Source organism: Pelodiscus sinensis, chromosome 8, assembly GCF_052426305.1.
Source record: "Pelodiscus sinensis isolate ZL-2025 chromosome 8, ASM5242630v1, whole genome shotgun sequence".
In the NCBI taxonomy this organism is placed as follows: Eukaryota; Metazoa; Chordata; order Testudines; family Trionychidae; genus Pelodiscus; species Pelodiscus sinensis.
This window is the reverse complement of record NC_143059.1, coordinates 1,361,623-1,382,362: the sequence shown is the minus strand read 5'-3', so window position 1 is coordinate 1,382,362 and position 20,740 is coordinate 1,361,623. Positions and strand designations below refer to the sequence as shown.

The 20,740-nt window shown below is 47.4% G+C and overlaps 1 protein-coding gene across 50 annotated transcripts in view; it reads left to right on the top strand.

Moving 5' to 3' along the window:
* SORBS1 (sorbin and SH3 domain containing 1) overlaps positions 1 to 20,740 on the top strand; it is a 187,948-nt gene that overhangs the window by 115,568 nt on the left and 51,640 nt on the right. For 32 of the 50 annotated variants that reach the window (XM_075935650.2, XM_075935652.2, XM_075935648.2 and 29 more), the window contains 9 exons: positions 852 to 878; positions 1,023 to 1,126; positions 3,651 to 4,445; positions 8,440 to 8,587; positions 9,513 to 9,542; positions 15,161 to 15,336; positions 16,589 to 16,652; positions 18,108 to 18,182; positions 18,504 to 18,566. In XM_075935650.2, coding sequence (XP_075791765.2) covers positions 852 to 878; positions 1,023 to 1,126; positions 3,651 to 4,445; positions 8,440 to 8,587; positions 9,513 to 9,542; positions 15,161 to 15,336; positions 16,589 to 16,652; positions 18,108 to 18,182; positions 18,504 to 18,566 — 1,482 coding nt within the window. Of the gene's footprint in view, positions 1 to 851; positions 879 to 1,022; positions 1,127 to 3,650; positions 4,446 to 5,035; positions 5,408 to 8,439; positions 8,588 to 9,512; positions 9,543 to 15,160; positions 15,337 to 16,588; positions 16,653 to 18,107; positions 18,183 to 18,503; positions 18,567 to 20,740 lie in introns of all 50 variants that reach the window. The other 18 variants (XM_075935669.2, XM_075935667.2, XM_075935680.2 and 15 more) reach the window with 9 other exon arrangements.

The following is a 20,740-nucleotide window of genomic DNA, read 5'->3' as shown; positions in this document are numbered from 1 at the left end:
TCCAGCCCTGACATGCAGCCTCCTACCTCCCTCTCCTCTCCTCTCCTCTCCTCTCCTCTCCTCTCCCCCTTGCACTGCCATGACCTCTCCTCTTTTCATTCTCTCCATTCTCTGCTTCCTCACCCTCCCTTTCACCTACCCTTTCTGCTGGCAGCTTCATACATTTCCAGTAGCATGAATTGCAATGAGCCCATTCCTATGGAAATGAGCTCATTAATACTCCTTTGGCTGAACTCCCTCAGTCACTTTATAAATGCACATTGGAGCTGGAAGGGCCCTTTGTACAGCACATGAACGACCAAACGGTGAATGTGGGGGGAGGGGGAGGAACTCAGTGGGTTATAGGTAGGTCCCCTCGGTGTCTCTGGCTCCAGGACTGGGCTGTAAAATTGCGTCATGTTTTGCATCCCCATCCTTACTTGAAAAATAGATATCTATTTGTCAGTGGGTCTCTGCGCCCATTGTTCTCATGCAGCAATGGTAAAAAGACACCCACATCATGGCCGGACATGGAGATCCTGCGTTTGCAGCAGTGCGTGGCATTTGGATTCCAAAATGCAGCTCGAGAGCAGATAGCTCAGCTGCCTTTTAGCCTCTGAAATAAGAATGTCAATGACCGATTGTTTCTTCCTTCCTCCGAATGAATTGCCTTGTGTTTACAAAGGTCAGAAACTGTGAGGGCATCATGTTTAGGGCCAGTTTCTATGGCAATTCAGAATCCCTGTTGGGCATGTGAAATGAAGTAGCCTGAATCTTGAATTCAGTGGGGACATGTCTGCTGTAAATGTAACAGTTTATTTTTTCCCCTTATTTTTTCATTCTACTGTCCCTTCTCTCGGTGGCATCCATAGCTCTGGAGACAGGAAAACCCGAACCAGGTACATACTCTTGTCGCTTTGCTTTGTTGTTGTTTCCCTGAATGTATTTCCTGTTGCCCAGCAAAAAGCATCTGCTCTCCTCTTCTCCTTCCTCATCTAACTAAATGAATTCACTCAGCCCTGAAGTTCTTCTTCCCCTTTTAGATGACTGGCGGTTATCCTCTAATGGAGATATCCAGCCATCTTCTCTGGCTGCCAAGGGCTATAGAAGTGTGCGTCCCAACCTCTCCCCAGAGGGAAAACCACAGGTAAGCATCTTTCCAGGGGCTGTGAGGTTTTTCTTGAGGGGTCAAGCACAGGATTCAGAGTCAGGAGATCTGTGTTCAGTTCGCAGGAATGGGTAAGTCTCTGTGCCTTCATTTTTCCCATCTGCAAAATGGAGAAAATGTGTCTTTCCCAGGTGTGCTGTGTGGCTTAATTTGCTATTATGGCTTAAATCAAGCTGAGTGCTTTGGTGGCTGGCGGGGGCACAGTGCTATTCAGTAGCGTTCATGTGGGAAGGGTTGGCCAAGAGGCAGTGATCCGTTATTGTATGTCTTTTTTTGTATGCTCTTTGGCCTTCCAGCTGCAGCTGGCTGAATGGAGAATTAAACTTCCCAAACCCAAAGAGTGGCCTAAACAAATGACTGCAGAAGCCTTTCCATGTTAGCGCTAGAAAGGATATCCCCTTTCGTCAGCCCTTGGTGGAACGGTTATTTCCCTAAGTGTTGGGACTGGTCTGCCAAGCAAAGAGAAAAGCCAGCCTAGGTATGGGCAACCAGTCTGCCCCATGCAATGTTCAGGTTGGATTCTATGGGATGGGAAAACCTGAGCCACCTTTTACCTTTCTAAGTGTTTGGGGAATGGCTCCTGTTACTGCTCTGTAAGTGTGGAGTGGAGCCCCTCAGAGAGGGTGATTGCTGGAACTGTGGCAAGTTCTAGTCAAAGCTCCGGCTCAGACCCTGTGCCTTAATGTCAAGCCAAAGGCGTGGGTGCCCATCGGCTGAGGCCATAGGAAGTAGTGAAGTGCTCCAGAAATGAGCTGCATCCTGCCCGAGATGTGCAGCTGTTTCGCAGCCAGTTACAGGGCATCGGCGTGAACAGAGAGAGCACAGTTTTAGTTTCCCAGAGCACTGTGCTTAGAGTCCTGAGGGCACTTAAACTAATCCCAGATGAAACAGAAAGGGCCAAATACTGTCAGCCATGTGGGGTACCGTGGTCAAGCTAACAAGCAACTGGCCGCTCTGCGGCATCTGTCAGGCAGCAGTATTGCTCCAGTCACAGGCGATACCTAGCTCTCTCTGTGGTACCCGAGTGTGATAACCAGGGAGGCTGCTTGCTTGCTGTCCAAGCAGCTCCTGATGTATTCAGTTCACTATACGCTAAGGATAAAAAGGGGCTTATCCAAAGCTCTGGGAGCCCCTGCCAGAAATTAGAAAAATGATGAAATGAACCCACCTCCAGAAGACCACATTCCCCTTACCCCATCTGCTTCCCTTCCCCGGCCATCTCCACAGTAGCCAGCGTAAACACATGTGTCTTGCATCATGCCCAGACCTGCCCACAGATTTGAGCTATTTTGGGCCAGTTGGAAGCCTATGCCAGAGTCACTGGCCACTCCCAGGGAGGCTGTACTGCCCTCCTCACCACCCATGCTAGAGTGCCTCTGCTTGGCATGACACGGGTAGGGTGGCTATTGCAGCTTGCTGAAATTAAAGGGATTACTCTGGAGCTTATGCCAATATATGCAAGGAGATGCCCCAAAGCTGCCTAGAGTGATGAATTTTTAAAAAGAACATTAACCAAGCCTATAAAGTTCTGAACTGTTAAAGTCTCCAAAAAAAAAAAGAAGCCGATCCTGTAGGCTGGCGTTCTGGTTGTTTTCCTTCTGCCAGATGGTGATTTACCTGCAAAGAGGCAATAAATACAGTGAAACCTCCCTGTAGCAAAGGTACTACTTTTGCTGCAGAACAACTGGGCTCCAAGCAGATTTGCTCCAACTGGAATTGCAATCTTCACGCAGTTCTGGAGTTGCAGTCTCTGTGTTACAGTGTACGGAAACAACAATGGAGCTTTTTTTTGCTTTGCAAGGAACGTGAATTCCCTGTCAGAAGGCGTCACTCTAAAACAAGTTCCTGGGAACCTGACTCCACTCTAGATTTAAAATGTTCTGTTTTCCTGTGGGTGTATTGTGACTGAGGGATCTTTTGAGAAGGGACGTGGGGTACCTGCCTCGGGCAAAAGAAATGAGACTTGTATTTAATCTCTCTGTATCTGCAGTACAGCGGGTCTCTGCGGGAGGGTTGTGCATTAACAGAAGCTTTGAATCAGATTTCAGCTCTCTGCTTAGTGTGCAGTAAAACCTGAGCGGCAGAATCCATATTTTCTTCTGGTTCTCAATGTGCCCAGAGCTAGCGAGTGGTTGGGCTGGGGGTCATGGAGCACAGAGAATGGCTCTGAAGGTCAGATCTGCATTTCACAGTCCCGGGGGAGCATTAGGAGCTTGGTAGCCATGCTGGTCACTACAGTACCTAGTGCAAGGTTAGCCCTGAAACCAAGGTGGGGTGTCCTTCATAGGTGTGAACTTGAAAGCTAGATACCCTTTGCATCCCCCAACAAGAAGCATTGAGAGTGAGCCAGTTTGGAGATACTGTGTCAGCCTGTTGCGCTCATTGAATTCAGTCCTGTTAACCCAAGTCTAATGGTCAACTTCATTCTTTCATTTCTTTTTCTTTGTCTTTTCCCCTCGTTTGGTGCGGATTCCTTCTCCTTCCCTTGAATCTGTCTGGACAGGCCCTTTCCCCTCCCCGTCCTCCTCTTCCAAAGGAAGAGAGCTATGCATGGTGCCCACACACTGACACGAAAGTAACCAACCTGCTGCCAGTCCCCATCATGGACTGTGTGTATGTGAATGCATCCAAGCCTGCTGCCCAGCGTGTGTCACCGAGTGGCAGCAGCCGTCACTGCTCCTCCTCACGTGCACCCTTTGGGAGAATCCCCGGGGGGAAGCCAAGCTTCTCCACAGGGCTTCCGCCCACAGCTAGTGTGATTCCCAAGGACGAGGGGCACGCTGAGCAGTCCCTTTTGGGAGGTAGCTCCTTGTTACTGGGCACTTCATCTAAACATCGCACCCCTGCCAGGACAGCCCCTGGCGTTGCTGCTGGAATGCATTCCACACATGGGACTCTAGGGGCTAGAAAGGTCAGCAGTCTGTATGTGGCTTGTTTAGCTAACAGCACTTGCTCCGCTGCACCTGACTGTTCCCCCAGCATTGCACATGCCCACGCAGAGAGCCCCCATTTGGGAGCTGAGGCCACCCAAGCACCAGCCACCAACACAGTTTCCCCTGTAATGGGTACTGGGAAATCTTTTCCTCTCCCTCCCCCTCCCGCTGTCCCTCCCAGGCCATACTTTAACATTGTCCTCAGTAAAGACGCAGTTAGCTCTGGTGCAAGCCATTCCTCCTGGACTCAGTCGCCACCTCCTCGGGCTCTGAGGGACCCAGGGCTAGAGCCCCCGAGTGCGCCCGGCTGTGGGGACAGGATGAGAGAGGAGCCCTGCCTTACGCAGCAGCAGCATCTGTACAAGGTGAAGGGATACAGCATGGTCCACATTTGCTTCATAATCTTGTTTTCTTTCAGCCCTGCGAATGGTTCTTTAATTCCTACAGTGTCCCTGAGGCTGCATTCATCTCTACCACTCTCTGTCCACAGGTCGCTCTTTGTGCGCTTTTTTCTTCTTGTTTGCTCTTCAATTACCTCTCGCTTTTCCCCAGAGAGTGATGTGTGTGTGTGTGTGTGTGTGTGTGTGTGTGTGTGTGTGTGTGTGTGTGTGAGAGCGAGAGCGAGAGAGCGCGCGCGCGCAGGCTAAAATCAATAGGTGGGGGCCGGCTAGGTCAGATAGTCCCAGTTAGGTAGGTGTAACCATAGCAAAGGCTGCAGTAGAGATGAGCTGCTTTGTGGCTCAATGGAGACTTCAAGGGTGGGCAAAAGTGGGTCTGCTGTCTCTGGTGCGCTCATGGAGCCTTTGGGCACTAAGGAAGACATCCCTCAGGGCTGTGCAAAAGGAGCAGCCAGTGGCTGGGCGCATCCTGGCCTGTCAGTACCCACTAGTGCCGGGCTGTGCTCTCACCGAGGATGGCTTGTCCTCATTGCGTAACCCCACCTTGTTTCCCACAGGATACCATTTCCAGCTCCACAGCCCAGCCTGAGGTTATAGTAGTCCCACTCCTCCAGGTTCACACAGACAGAGAGCACGAAGGCAGCTCCAGTACTCCGCCACCACCTCTGGTACCTTTGGGTCAAGGCACCACCTTCACTGAGACCGTTCCTGCTGGCTCACCTCTGACTTTCCCAACACTAGACGATTTCATTCCCCCTCATCTCCAGAGGGGCCCCCACCATCACCATCACCATTCCTCACCTGGCTTCTTGCCCCCAGTTGGCCCGAAACTGCCTTCTTTCTCCCCACCGCCTCCACTGGTGCCTCCCGTCTCAGGGGCTTTGCACAGAGTCTTGGAGCCTGAAATCACGGGAGTCATCTCACGTACAGTAAGCTTGCCATGGACCCTCCTCACAGCTTTCCTGACTTGTGTTCCCAGATTCAAGTGACTTTCTCACTGGCATACTAAGCTTTGAAAAAGGAGCACTGACCAGCGCCTTCCCAGCAGCATGAGCCACGAAACCTTGTTTACATCCTGTTCTAGTGCATGTATGTCACCTTCCTTCTCTGGCTTGGGAACTTTGCAGTTGTTTGGTCCCTCCCCCCTCCCTGCTATTCTACAGTCTCTCTCCCCCTCCTGTGTCCCTGCTGGATAACCTGCACTTTTAGCTATAACCAGGGTTTGTTAGGGGAACGAACTATGTTGGATGCTTGCACTTCTCAGCTGGAAGAAAAACACCTGCTGCTTGAGCTCTGACTGTCTGATGGTCTCAGGACCGTGTGTGAGTTACATCAGAAGCAGCAAAAGTACGGCAGTTGAAGGTATCCTGCATGGACAGACAGGGTCAGGTGCTCTGTGTGTGTATTCCCACTGAAGGCAATGTCAGGTTCATGCCGAAACAGGCTGTAATTTCACTTGCTAGTCTAAGATCCTTGCGAGATCCTAAGCACCATAGGAGAGTGTATCCCCTGGTTTGAAAAATACTTGCTCCTGCTAAGCTCTTCACATTTTTCAGAATTCTCTCATTTTGACAGGACATTGCCCTGGATTTTCTGTGTTGATTTCCTTCCTCTTTAAACCTCCTGCCTTTTTACAGGGGAGCAGGCAAATGTAGCGGGGAAGGTTTGACTGCTCATCTGTACTTCTTGGCAATAGAAATGTTACCACCAGTAGCCCTATTACCGGATTTCCGGTAACTCCTGGGTGAGAAATCCAGCAAAAAAAACTTCTCTCATGACGATGATATGGCTGGGCCTGGAAGAAGTAGCAGAGAGGCATGTGAAAATGGAAACAAACAGGGTATAAAGTTTGTTTATATTTCTGGGAGATAATGCTCCCCACTTCTTATTTAAAATGCCATGTGAAAGTGAGAACTAGTGTTTGCTTGGCATGTTCGTAACTGGTGTCACAAGGTATTTACATGGCGGCTATGCTAAATATTCATATGTCCCTTCATGCTTTGACCACCATTTCAGAGGAGGTGCATCCATGCTGATGCTTGTTAAAAAATAAATGTGTTAATTCAATTTGTGACTGAACTCCTTAGGGGAGAATTGTATTCTCTTGCTCTGTGTTATCCACATTCTGCCATATATTGCATGTTCTAGGAGTCTCAAATGATGTCCCAGCATGTATTGTTCATTTTAAGAACACTTTCACTGCAGATTTCACAAAACACAAAGATACCAATGTGAGATTTCTAAAGACACTCGACCCAAGATTTAAGAATCTGAAGTGCCTTTCAGAATCTCAGAGGGATGAGGTATGTAGGGTGCCTTCAGAAGTCTTAAAAGAGCAAGACTCTGATGCAGAAACTGCAGAATCCAGACCACCAAAAAAGAAAATCAATCCTTTGCTGGTGACATCTGACTCTGCTGATGAAAATGAACATCTGTCAGTTCATACTACTTTGGATCATTATCTAGCAGAACCTGTCATCAGCATGGATGCATGTCTTCTTGAATGGTGGTTGGAGCATGAAGGGACATATGAATCTTCAGTACATCTGGCTAGTAAATATCTTGTGATGCTAGCTACAACAGTGCCATGTGGCATTGTAAACAAGAAATAGGCAGCATTACCATCTGCAAATTGTAACCAAACTTGTTTTTCTAAGTGATTGGCTGAACAAGAAGTAGGACTGAGTGGACTTGTAGGCTCTAAAGTTTTACATTGTTTTATTTTTGTATGTAATTCCACATTTGTAAGTTTGACTTTCATGATAAAGAAATTGCACTGCAGTACTTGCATTGGGTGAATTGAAAAATACATCTTTTGTTTTTGAAAGTGCAGATATTTGCAGTAAAAATTACTATAATGCGAGCACTGTACACTTTGTATTCTGTGTTGTAATAGAAACTATTACATTTGAAAATGTAGAAAACACCCAAAAATATTTAAATAAATGGCATTCTGTTGTAGCTTAGTAGTGCAATTAACCATGTGATGAATCACAATTTGTTTTTTTAATTGTTGGACAGGCCTAAAAATAGCTCAGGCCTAATTACTCACTTGGTTATGGTACCAGGCCTCACTCAGGGACATGTAAACTACCTGATCTTGCAAACACTTCCAGCTGACACTTCCAGGCCTGGAGCTCAGTGCAACTGCTCTCAGCCATTCTGACACCTTTGAAAAATATCAGCCTTAATGACAAAATCAGCACATGAAATCCATGTATCTGTTTTAGCCAGTGGCCCCAGGTGTGTCTGATGCACCTGAACTGAAAGAGTCATGTCTGAGCTAGTTTTTATCATCTCCATGTGGACCCCATCTTTGCTCCTGCAGCATAGATGGTGCCATTGTTATGCTAGGATTAATTTAAAATAGATAATATAGCAGCACGGGTTATGTAATCCTCACTCCTCCTTGAAGCCATGTGGTGTACCGTCCATGCCAGCATCCTCCACCTGGTTTTCCTCCACCTGTTTTTTTCATAGTTCTGGGTGCTCGAGTATCGCACTGACTAATGTTTCCTAAGCGATGGTGCTAAATTTATTCTTCCTTGCAAGCCCAGCTGCAGTAATCAGGTTTCACTCCGAATTGCATGAGTTTTGCATGTCTGGCTAGGAAATGAATTTTCTTTAAAGAAAGAGTGGGTGGGTCTCTTTCCCCCACAACTGAATTAGTTCATTCCTGCTGTCAAGTGTATGCTCTATATAGCATGATGGTAGAATTCAGGGACACCTCTTCTGGCATGGAGGAAGAAACCCAGTACAAAAGAACTAAAGTTATTCCTTATTATACTAACTGCAATTAACAGGGCGTGGAATGCCTACAGGGTCAGGGTAACAACCTGTGCTTATGCCGCCTTCTAAAATGGGCTAAATTCCTTTCTTATTCCATTTTAAACTGTTTCTTTTTCCAGAAACGCCAGCGTGCTAGTGACACAGCATTACTGACTCTTCCTCTTGTTTGCAGGACCCATGTCCTGTGCTAAATGAAGTCTCCCCACCTCGAATTGGCACGGAATGCCAACCCACCTTGACAGCGATCCACAAGCCTTCCTCTGCCTATCCCTCAACCACAATTGTCAACCCTACCATTGTCCTCTTGCAGCACAACAGAGGTAAGGAGTTCAGTCAAGGTTCATTCAGGTCCATCAAGAGAAGCAGGCTATTGAAACTCATTGTAAGAAGCTAGCAAGCATGTGTGTGTGTGGCTGCTTTCCAGCTGAAGTCCCAACTGTTGGAGTAAATGTCCTAAACACTGTACTGCTAGCGGAGACAGAGCCTGGACTGTGAAGCAAAAGGGTCCGAGTTTTCTCCCTGCTGCAGTCACTGTGAAGGTATGAGTGGTTGGGGCATGCCATTTGCTGGTAGCTGTACTGTCCTACATAGCCACAGATGTGGAGCAACATATCATTAGTGAGAGACCCAAATAAAAGCATTGGGCCCCAGAGTTTTGGGCAAGTTGTACCCCATTCTAAAGATTTCCATTTATTCCTTTTGAGGGTTGACATGTTCTTGTCCCAAGATCAGGCCCAGTCAGATTATTATTACAATTATTCGATGGCTGGGAACCCTGATATGTAAAGGTACAACACATTCACTATAGGCACTTGTTTATATTTACAAATAAATAATGTATTAATACATTAAGCTTAAGAGGAACATTACTAAATGCTCGGTTGGCAGCACGTATTTGTTGGTTTACTTGATATTTCCTAAGACTTCATAAGATATTTCCTAAGACTGTTTTGAGACTGTCTTTTGTTGATCTTTTTCCTTCTCTCTGACGTAACTATACTGTCTTGTTGCAAAGGTATCATGGGTCACTTAGCATTGTGATGTTGAATAGTCACTACTGCTGCTCTTTGGAGGGTGGTGGGAATGCCACTTTGGCAAGGGGCTTGAAAACTTTGATGCAGTCTCTGCCACTGTGTGGACAACACATATCTTATCTGTCCGAATCACAGCAACAGGGCACTTGCTGACTGCCTGTGTCTCACCCAGTTGTGTTGTTTTTTGTTTTGTTTTCCTCCTCTACCACAGAACAGCAAAAACGGCTTAGTAGCCTGGCAGGTATGAAGCAAAAGGTTCCCTCCCCACAGCAGCTGCCTGTGCTGGAGTCAAGTGGCTGCGTTGCTAGCTTGCAAGTGCCTTTAGCAAACACACTTCTCAGTAACTGCAAGGGAGTGAGCTGAGTCCCTTAAAAGAAATGTGTGCAGCAGTTCAGTTACCACAGATCAGCTTTCTGTATTAGCTCTTTTCTGAAAATGTTGGAAACATGCTTAATTGCAGGCAGGCACATCTCAATGAGGCAACCCCACTGCCCAAAACCCAGTAGATTAAAAAAATATTTGGAGTTCTTTAGTTCTATTCTGGTTTGTGAGCCTTTCGGGTACACATAGGGCATGTTTTCAAGCTTCTCCCTGGAGCCATGAGGGCTAGAAATGGACTTGCTTGCTTTTTCAAGGAAGTTGATGTTCTCGTGTAATCACCTGACTCCAGGAGCTGGGGCTTTAACAAGAACGCCAGAAATAAAACTCCTGATAAAATCGTGCATGTCCCCCCCCCCATACATGCTTATTACAGACACACAAGCCCCTTGTTTGCTTGCCCATCAGCACTGAGAAGTTTGTCTTTGATGGGAAATCCAGGGCTTCTCCTGGTGGTGCTGCAGTCCCGTCTGGATGGGTGTGTGCTGGAGAATACTTGAGCTGTTGTACTCTTCTTATCCCACGTAGACCCTGCTAGCACCAGGAGTGCTTTGATGTTGTCCCCTTTGAAACAGGCCCACAGCTCTCTCAGCTACTCTGCTATTTGGTTTAGACAGCAGGGTTGACATGGAACAGTGTGAATGCAACTCAGCAGTGTACTGTGCCATCTTCATCCCATCGTCCAGCAAAGCTCCCCGGCATCTCATCTCCTGCCCGAGAGTCCTGTCACAGGGTAGGCTGTAGGGACTTTCTGAGTGGTGCCTCATTGCTCTCGTGGCAGGGTCGATGGATGAACTGCTGTAGCTACCTGAGCGAGATGAGGAGGTGGAGAAGAGAAGAGGGATAGGCTAGAGGAGAGGGTGAGAGCAAGCAGTCAGTTCCCAGACAGCCTCGTGGAGATGTAAGCTAGGGATTCTGCCCTTTTGTGGGGCCTGGTACGACAACTTCCCCTGCAGTCAGCTGGCACACCGTGGCAGCAGTCAGCCCCATCTCTCTCATAGCCTGTATTTTGTACCCCCCAAGCACTGTGCCTGTCTTCTCTGTGCCATTGCTCTCGTTGGCAACATCAGCCAGTAGAACATTTTCACTGTCTCTTCCCAGTCATGTCGTCACTGTGCTGCCCTTTGCCACCTGGGACTGTAAAGTCCAGTCAGATGTTTCCTCTTGGTTTTCTCTTGCCCAAGACCCTTCCCACTGTTGTCTGTTAAGCTGGATGTGTACTGAAATCCTTCCACCTGGCTCAGTGCGGAGTCTTCTGTTCCAGCCTGAATCACTGGAGACTGCCCTGGCACTGCTGGCTCCACACCTGCTCTCTGCCTCTCAGAGTAATCACATAAATGGGGCTGGCTGACCTTCCTGTCTCTGGCTGGCGTGCTCGGGGGCCCACCTGCAGAACTGGGTGCCCCTCGTCACTGCTCCCCAGAGGCCCTGGCCCCAAAGAGACGGAGCATTGTACCTCACACCAGAGCCAGATGCTGCCCGACTGACACCCTGCGATCCCACTGAGTCGGGTGGCAGATCAGGAGGCAGGGTGTAGCCTGAGAACACTCAGTAGGGGCCACAGTGAAGGGTGACGAGGGCTTCAGCCCACTTCCTAGAGCACCAGCCCCCGTGGTGCCAGAGACACCATTGGGCCTCCTTGGTGACATGCTCAGCCGGTGGCCAAAGCTGAACAGGCAACCCCCAGACAAGGCACGCTCTGCTGAGCCAGAATGAGGAGTTCCTGCAGCTGCTGCCACCCCTGCTGCCTCGAGTTCAGAGTCTTCTGTGGCCAGGGCTGCCAGTCCTGCGCCTCTCACCACTGCTACATACACCCCGAGAGAATGAATTCAAAAGAAATCTTTGCAGTGTGCTTAGCTGGCTGTAGCGTCCCTCCTGGGGCCTGTGCTGCCATGGCAAGTGCCAGCTCTTGCCTCGCCCCAAATACATCTCTAGCTATGGGCAGGAGAGGGCTCCTGCAGGCCACTAGAGCCTCGTTCCTCAGCTTTCTCCAAAACGTCACCAGGAATAAGTTGTGGGACTTATAGGAAGAGCAATGAGAGCTCAGACTGTTGGTCCCGCTAGTCCCACAGCTCTGCCTCTCTGCCTGAGCTATTTCCAGGGTAGCATCCCCATAGCCTAGGACCGCTCGGGTGGCAGGCGCCGCCCGGCAGACAAACATGCTACCTGTGCTGCGGGTCCAGTGGCGTTTCAAGGGAACTGGAGAGCAAGGGTCTCCTGAGCCCGGGGGCCATGAGTGGTTGGTGAAGGTAGGGCTGGGGAGGCAGGCTCCCAGCCCCACCTATAGCCCCTGCCTCTTCTTCTGAAGCCCAGCCCCCCCACCACAGGGAGGGGAGGAGGCGTGGCAGCGCACCAAGCACACACCCCAGCCTCTGTGGCCCCGGAGCACCGGCAAGGGAGGAGGGCACATGGCCCATGTCTCCCCAGCCCTGGAGGACCAGTGAGGGAGGAGGCGCATGGCTGCAGCACCCCCAGCCCCAGAGCACTGGGGGGGGGGGTACTCCGCCTCAGTATGTCTCCAGTAGGTGTTCTGGGGGCGGAGTGTGGGCGGGGCCATGCCTGGCAATGCCTTCCCCAGCCTAGGTCCCAGACACTCATGCTGGGGGTGATTGGCTGGCAGCCTGCACTGTGCAGCTGGATTATGGGAACAGCCTTAACGTGCCTGCGCACAGAATATTGATGGTCATGTGATCAACTTGCTTTTTACAAAACAAAAGTTCAGTCCGGTTCTTTGGCCCACTGATCTCCCTGGCAGTGGCTTCCATGAGCCGAGGACACGGCAGGCAGTCGTATTTCCTTCCTCGCACGGACTTTTATCTTCAGCAGAGCTGCTGATTCCATGGTCACTTGAAAGAAGCAAGGATGGGGCCAGGTGAAAAGCTGAGATCTCTTCCTGAGTTCAGATCATTTCACTTCCGCTAAGCTTCCTCCCCTCAGTCTTCAGAGTCATGGAAGTGAGGGCTGATTTCACCAGAGCTTTCCATATCTTGCTCCTCGCAGCACAGTAGCTAGCTGCACACTGGGGTCAGGTCAAGCACTCTGTACAGCAATGCAGAGATGAATATAGAGGAAGAGGACTGCTACATTAGGCACACAATAGGACAAAACAGAGAGTACACGTGGTCTTGGGGGTCGAAAATAAGGTGGAAAAGTTGAGTATAGTTTTATTTTAGCTTTGCCACATTCTTGTCATTTATACAACTTTTTTCAAGGGCTAAAGAACTCCCAAAGAGTATGTGTAATGATGGTTTAAAAACTGAACAGTCCTACTGAAGGGAACTTTGCAGTTCAGAATTGTGTTTGCTGTGGGTTGTGTCAGAACATTGCATGAGCCTTCCCACTGCTGACCAGCCTCCTGGAGCTCTGCACATTTAATAGCTTTGGGCAATATGGTTAAGTGCATGTGAACAGCTGTTCTTCCTCTCTCGACTGCATGCCGTTTTCTAAAAGCAAGGCCAGGCCTTGGCAAAGCAGGAACTGAGCAGACTGTGCAATCATACACATTTCTCACCGCCACCATCCATTTGGAGAGACCATGCTCCATGAGGAGAGCGGAAGGTGGGCTTGGAGAATAGGGTTGTAATTGCCAGTGAGTATTTACTGCCCCAAATCCCATTTCCTCTCATTGAGAACTAGATGGAGAAGCTGCTGCAGGAGCTGGCCTGGCTTCCAGGCCCAGCATTGTCTGACAGAAGCACAGTTAGCAGGGGAGAGCGGCCAGAGCTGCTGGCTCCCCAGACACTCAGCCCCTCATTATTTACCTGAAAGAGCCCTGATGCGGCAGGTAGGATTTCTACTGACTGCCCCATGATGGGCACCATGAGTTTCCAGCCTCTGCTGCCTGTGTGTGGGTTGGGACAGTGTTTACAGAGAAGGGTTGAACAGCTATGGACGTGGGGGCTGAGCAGTCTGGTCTGTTGCCTCTGTCCCTTTGCTCAGCCTGCGTCGCTCATGGTAACTAGCCCTTTTGCTGCTGAGCTTTGTGGAACAGATCGTCCAGGGTACTTGGACCAGTCACCAGCACAGAGGGTGTCTTTGGCAAGTGGTTCCCAGATGCTTGAGTCAAAGAGGAAGGCCCTACAGTTGATGGGTCAAACACACCTAGATCCTCAGTGGATCAGGCTTGGGAGTGGGGAAATCATGCACTGACCAGCAGCAAGGCTGATACCATTTGATACTTGGAATCAAGCCACAGATAAACATTCTCTTCTCCTATCAGACTTATGTTCCTTCCCTAGGAATGTTGCATGAGTGGGAATGCCCCCTGTTTTCATGCCAGCTCCCAGCCCCCCATGCAAACACACCTTTAAGAACTTAGCCTGCGAATGTCAACATTGCCTAAAAGATTTGAAGTCCATTCCTCTGTTTTTAATAGGAAGTAGACACCCAAATCCCTTTGAAAACCTCCCAGCCTTAATTTGTTCTTATTGGTTTTAAATAGCTGCTTCATTTTCTTATAAGGTCCCTATGTGTTGGGTCCTGATTATGAATAAAAATGATCCCAGGCATTTCCATCTTTTTCTAAAGATGCGTTTCATAGAATCATAGGAAGCAGGACCAATCCCAGCTAAATCGTCCCAGCCAGGGCTTTGTCAAGCTGGGCCTTAAAAACCTCCAAGGAAGGAAATTCTACCACCTCCCCAGATAACCCATTCCAGTGCTTCACCAGGCTTTTAGTGACATAGTTTTCCCTAATAGCCAGCCCAGGCCTCCCCCAAAGAATATTGCTCTTCACCACAGGTGGGCCTTGAATATCTGAATTAGGAGGCCAACAATTTAGCTCATTAAGCCCCTGGGGCATGCTGTGCTGTGTATTTTCCTTTTCTCTTGCACTGTTGCTGCAGAGAAGAATGCTGTCTAAGAACTCCTATTTTCAAGCAAAATGCACTTGGAGAGTATGAGCCCTTAGCCCAAATGGCTTTGGGCAGTCATAGCGAGAGCATTCCTTGCCTGCTGGGGTAGTACTTGTGCTTCAGTATGGTTCTTCCTGGGTCCAGTTCATAGTTCTCTCTGCTGGCTCTGTTGTGTGATAATCTAACCACAGAGAAGTGTGCTCTGGAGGTTGCACACTTGAACAGGAAATGCCAGATGCTGTCTGTAAGGGCTGAGGTCCTAGTCTGGTAAACAGGCACCGTTGCCCAAAATGTTGGGAACTGCCATTCTGCAGAAGGATACAGTAGAAAGCAAGAGGAAAGGGCTCCGAAGGGGCTGTATCAGTGAAGCCTGAGTGAATAGTGGAGCTAATTGTATCAGACATGAAGGGAGCAGTGTTGCCACTTTTTACACGTATGTTTGGAGAAGTCTGTGATGTTTCTGCCCTCTCTTGTTTGTGCCAAACATTTCCAGAAAGCCAGACACTTTTCCCCTGTGCCACAGTCTGTCTGTTCCATGCTTTGCCAAGATGTTGGACTTAGAGTGACATAGGTTTGTGTGCTGAAATGTTGAGAATTAGGATCATGATCACACCTCGTTCATTTCCAGATTCCCTGCCAGACAGACCAGCTGTTGATAAAGTAGGCACTGTGTCTGTACAGGAAAAGCCAGCTCAGGATAGTGCTCAAAGTGAGAAGTCAGCAATGGATGAGAAGAAAAGAGCTGTCAAGAGTCCCCAATATATATCTGATGTCTCCGTGGATGATGTGGGCATTCCACTAAGGGTAAGAGACCAATGCCCATGCATGCAGGCACATGCTCAAAATAAAGACGGGGGCCAGATCCTGCCTTCATTTAGACCTATATAATTAAAACCAATGGAACTGCATGGGTATAGCTGAAAGTAAAATCTCACTCCCAATAAATTTATTTCAAAAGTCTTCCTAGTGTTTCTAATGGCCTCTTCAGGTACTACAGGTAAAAGAATTTTCAAAACCTCATTGCACTTTTTGCTGGTTACGTGGATTTAGTTTACTCTCTCTTATTTTGCTTCATGTTGACATCTAAGGCCAAGGCTACACTACACCCAGAAGGTGGGCTTAAGGTACACAACTCCAGCTATGTAAATACCTCCAGCTGAGGCATCTGGTATTGGCCACTGTTGGCAGACAGGACTAGATGGACCTTTGGTCTGACCCAGTCTGGCCGTTCTTATGTTCTTAAATAACTTAGCTGGAGTCGACGTACCTTAAGCCGATCTTGGCACCATCTCCACAGTGGAAAGTCGATAGGAGAAACACTCACATCGACTTCAGGGGCCCCCCTCAGCATTTGATTTAGCACTAAATCGAACCCCAGAAGATCGACTGCCAGAGCATTGATCTTCTGGTAAGTGGAGACATGGCCTAAGTTAGGCTGGTCAGTTTCGCTTTTGCTGTCTAATGGCATAGGGCTGTGATGCTGAGCTTGGGTTCAGAACTCTCAGTGGGCTATGGAAAGGCTACATTACTTTGTAGGATCTAGCCTTAAATTTTCCCAAAATGATTTTCACTGAATTAAAAAAAAAAACTAAAAATGTTTGCATTGGTAATAGGGACTTAGTCCTGGCACTGGAAACACGCCCAGTTCCACAGGCATTTGAGATGTAGATCTGATGGTAGAACTGGAGTTCAGAACTTGTAAGTTATTAACTATACTAATGAACTACTATATAGAACATACCTTTGGAGGACATTTATTTATAAGGTATTTAGAGCATATTCCTAAAAAAATTACATCATATGAGACTACTCATGCACGTAGCTCCTTGAATTTCATGGGACTCTAGTACAAGTAAAGTTATTCATTTGCTGAAACACTTTCAAGAGCAAGCTGAGTTATTTAGTTCACTCTTGCTTATAGATATTGAGTAATAATAAGTAAATAAAATATATAATAAAGGGTGCAAATGGCTTTGTTAAAATAACTTTAAAAATTTTAAATCTGGTGGAAGTCGGGGCAATGTTTTTTACTTACAAATATGTATTTTTAAACCAGAACACAGACAGATCAAAGGACTGGTACAAGACAATGTTCAAGCAGATCCACAGGCTAACTAAAGGTACTGTAACATGAATCATTTAATTTTTTTAAAGACTATCTGGAGAATGGTTTGTTTCATGTAGATGGAATATTGCCCTGGGTATTAAATAAAATATTTTGCATTTGCAGTCCGTTTTGCTCGGGAATATAAAAATCAGTTCACAAGTTTAGAGACAACAATATTAAGGAAAGAACCCAGTCAAGGCCAAGGGAAATGAGCTACTTTTAAAGGTTAACTGAAATAACTTTAACAAACACAATACTGACAAGGATAATTGTTTGTAACCCTAAGTCATTAGCTGTGTGGTGACTAGAAAAAGGCTGCACCACTCTGGCATATTTCAGAAAATCTCCAAAGGTAACAGAATGGTGGGCAGTGCTTGCATGAGAAGGGTGAGGGGCTCTTTTCCCACCTGTTCATTTGATGCTGCTCAAATGTTGGCCCCAAGTGGCATATTTCTTCCCAGGGGTGATTAGTCCAGAATTTCCAAATGAACATGTTTGGAAAGAGAAATGCCTGTTTTTAAATGTTGCTGTCAGAGCCGCAATTCACATTGCTCTGTGCCCCTTGCTACAGATAGAAAACATCAAAAACGCTTTCTCGTCTTTATTTAGCAATGCCATCAATTGGTGTTGGGAAGCAGGTCCCTGAACATCAGTCTTAGCAGATAGAGTGACATTAAAGTTGGCTTTTAAACAAGGAGAGGCCACCCTGTGAAGGTAGAGACAGTCTGCAATATAATTGGTAATGTTCCATTGCTTAATAACTTAGAGCCTCATCCAAACTCCATTATGTGAATGGAAAGACTCCCCTTAACTTCAGTGGACTCTGGATCAGACTGCTACTGCTGCTGAAATACTTTTGATCTCTTTGAAAAGCTAGCCTTAGAGAGAGCACTTATCTATTGGCTACCACATACCCTGCAGGAATCCTTGCTTTTCAGGAAGTGCGAAGTTCCAAGTCTCTCAGCCTTGAGAGAAAAGAGTGAGAGACTATTAGCAATTCAGCCGTGTACAAGGCCTGATGTACCTGCCAACACAATGCTGAGCTGGGCTTATGAAATAAAGCAGGGAGGATATCAAATAATGCCAGTTGGTTTGCATTTGTTGCCGCAGAGGCTATTTTGATGAGCTGACTAGTGAGTATGTACCCACGGCATGGTACCGGACGGAATGAGAGCTGCTCAAGCTGTGAGACATAGCCCCTGTGCGGCGGGCAGATTCTCCTTCGACTCAGATCATAGAGGCACATGCTTCAGTAGCAGAGGATGAGTTCAGTCAGTCCCTGCTGTCTCCCAAGCAGCCCAGAGGTGCTGCGCAGTGGTACCCACTGGCATGGCCACGGCTTTGTTCCATTGTAGACTCCGCATGGGAAGGATCGTTCCACAATTTCTGTGGATTTTTGCCTCACCTGGTCTTCTCTGCTAACCCTTTCCTTTCTGTGCTTTTTCCAAAACTTGCTTCTTCCACGTAGAAACTCCTGAAGAAAATCCTTATTGCCCTACCTACAAATTCCCTGAACTTCCTGAAATCCAGCCAGCACCCAAAGGTACCATAAGTTCAGCCCAAGTATCTCTTGTCTCGTATTTGAGTAACTTCACTGTAGCTAGATTACAGTGACTAGATTCAGGTACTAGATTTCCATTATCCATTTGTTACTCGTGGCAGAAATTCGAGTACACCTCATGTGCCTTAGTCTGTAATGTAGGACACCACTAAATCCTTCCTAACTAGTTAGTCTGTTGATAACAGATCTGCTGTTATCAAAATAGGCAATAAAAGTTTACAGAGATAGAAACTTAGAGAAACAATAGGGTGCCTCCACTTCATTGTGAGTAGTCTCAAAATACACTGCTTTTCTCTGCTGCAGAAGACAACCCTTATTGTCCTACATACCAGTTTCCTGCGTCTACTCCTAGTCCTATATCTGAAGGTAATAGTAAAGGACAAGAGACCTTTGTATGCTGCCCTCTCCATTTATCTTCTCCTGGAGCTTTTCCTAGCTGCTGAGTGTCTTGCTGCCTCCTAACAGTTTGGTGCCTCTGAGTTTTCCCATGATGATCTAATGTCTTTGTGGTGCTTTTCTGGCTTTTTCACTAGCCCTTGACTAATGCTACAAAACTGGGTTTTGCTTCGTTTCATGTGCCTAGTCAGCTGTACCACCCATATGTGTGCAGTGGTTACTTAACATTGGTACAGTGCTGACTAACATCTCATTTTGATGGTGTGTCTTGAAAGATGGTTTTAACTGTGGTTTTATTTTTGAGAGCAACACATTTATTTAAATTGTTCTTAATGTTTTTAATATTAACACAGGATAGTGCCTGGCCCAAAAGTCACTGAAGCCCATTGGAAAGATTCCCCAAAGTTTCAATGATCTTTGGATCAGGCTGCTAGTGTCTCTCTCTTCCTTTTTTAATAAATGGGACTTTGCACATGTTGGTTTGCTCAAAGCTGTCCTTAGATGCCCAAGGACAAGATTTGGCATTCTCCTCAGCACACTTTGCCAGGAAATGCCCATGCCCCCTCGCTGACATTTTCTGTTCCTGATGGGTGGTTGTTCCAGCACTGCCCAGAACCTTTTCACCCTCACTCTCCAAGGAGCTTCTGCAGCAGCCAGTGCCGAAGAGACTGTCCTCTGCATGTGAGAAGCACAAGCATCCGCTGCGCCCGGCTGACACGGAGCCTGGATGGGCCAGGGGGAAAGTGTGGTTTGGGACTGGGAGCAATCAGTAGGGGTTTTCCAGGGCCCTTGACTGCTACAACATAGGAAAGGTGCCTATTTTGCCAGTGACTGGAGCTCTCCTTGGTAACATTATTAAATAATCATTCCAGTCCATGTTTATACAACACGTTGAAGGTCAGATATGGGTCCCTTATGTCAAAGCAGACAAGGGGAGTTAGACTCCCATCTCCTGTGAAAATGAATGGGGTACAGATACGTGGAGATGTGGGGATAAGAGACCATGCCCACCTTTGGTGCTTTGGGATGTGTGGACGAAAGTGCTATCTTACACAAGTGCAATGTATTTGATGTCTTAGTAGCAGAGATTTTGTCTGTCTGAGAGAGCGAGAGAGACTATGATAAGCTAATGAAATACTGTTATAGAGATTATTCAATGTTCTTATTTCAGGATGCATTTTACTCTTGTCAGATCTTATGTATTTGGCCAGTTAGCACAGTCATTAATGCAATGGGACTTTTATTCCTGTAAATGTCTCCTGCTCATGTATAAATGCACAGATAAGCAATATGCTCATATTTAGCTCATCACAATATTATCCGTCTAAACATTTGTCCCTTGCTCTTGCTACTGTGCAAAGTGTGTTTGACTTTTAATATCTGCCTGGATCTTTCTTTCTTAGAGAAACCAAGAGAGGGCAAAATTGGGTCCATTCTGGCAGTTGTGGACTATTTAAAGTCTTTTGGAAGGTTTTCTAAATATGAAACAAAGTGTTTTAAGAGAGCTGGGGACTACAGCCTCAGAATTCAAAACCAGGTTTCAAACAATCCAAGGTTCAGAGTTTTGGTGTAGACCATTATAGAGAGACAAGCCATTTGCAAAATTTTGATCTGGCTCTTACTTCAAACTCCTGCAAAGTGTGAGAAGTTCAGTCCCAGAGTTTTAGTTTGGATCCCACAAAGAACCACTACGCGTCTTATGGATCAATACAAATGACAAGGAAACGTCCTTGTCTCATAAAAGGAGTCCAATAGAGAAGTCATTAACTGGTGATTCCCAGCTCCCCTAAGGAAGGCCATATGCGTAGGGAAGCCTGGTTTCTGCTACCACTTCTGCCAGAGAAACACTGTGTGATCTTTACCAAATCACTCAACTTCTCAGTCCTTCAGTGTTCCCCACAGCAAAAATGGGAAGAAATATGCTTATTTATCTCTCCAAAACAGTGGTTCCCAACCGCCAGTCCATGGACCAGTGGCGGCATGGGCGCCAGGTATGTCAGGCGGGGGAAGGCATAGCCTGCCCACACACACTTCACTCCCAGGCGCCTTCCTCTAGTGTTGGGGAGGCTGCAGTGAGCACATGCTTGCTCCCCTCCCTGTGGTTGGAAGCGGGGAGCATGTGCACAGCACGCCGCCCCACCTCC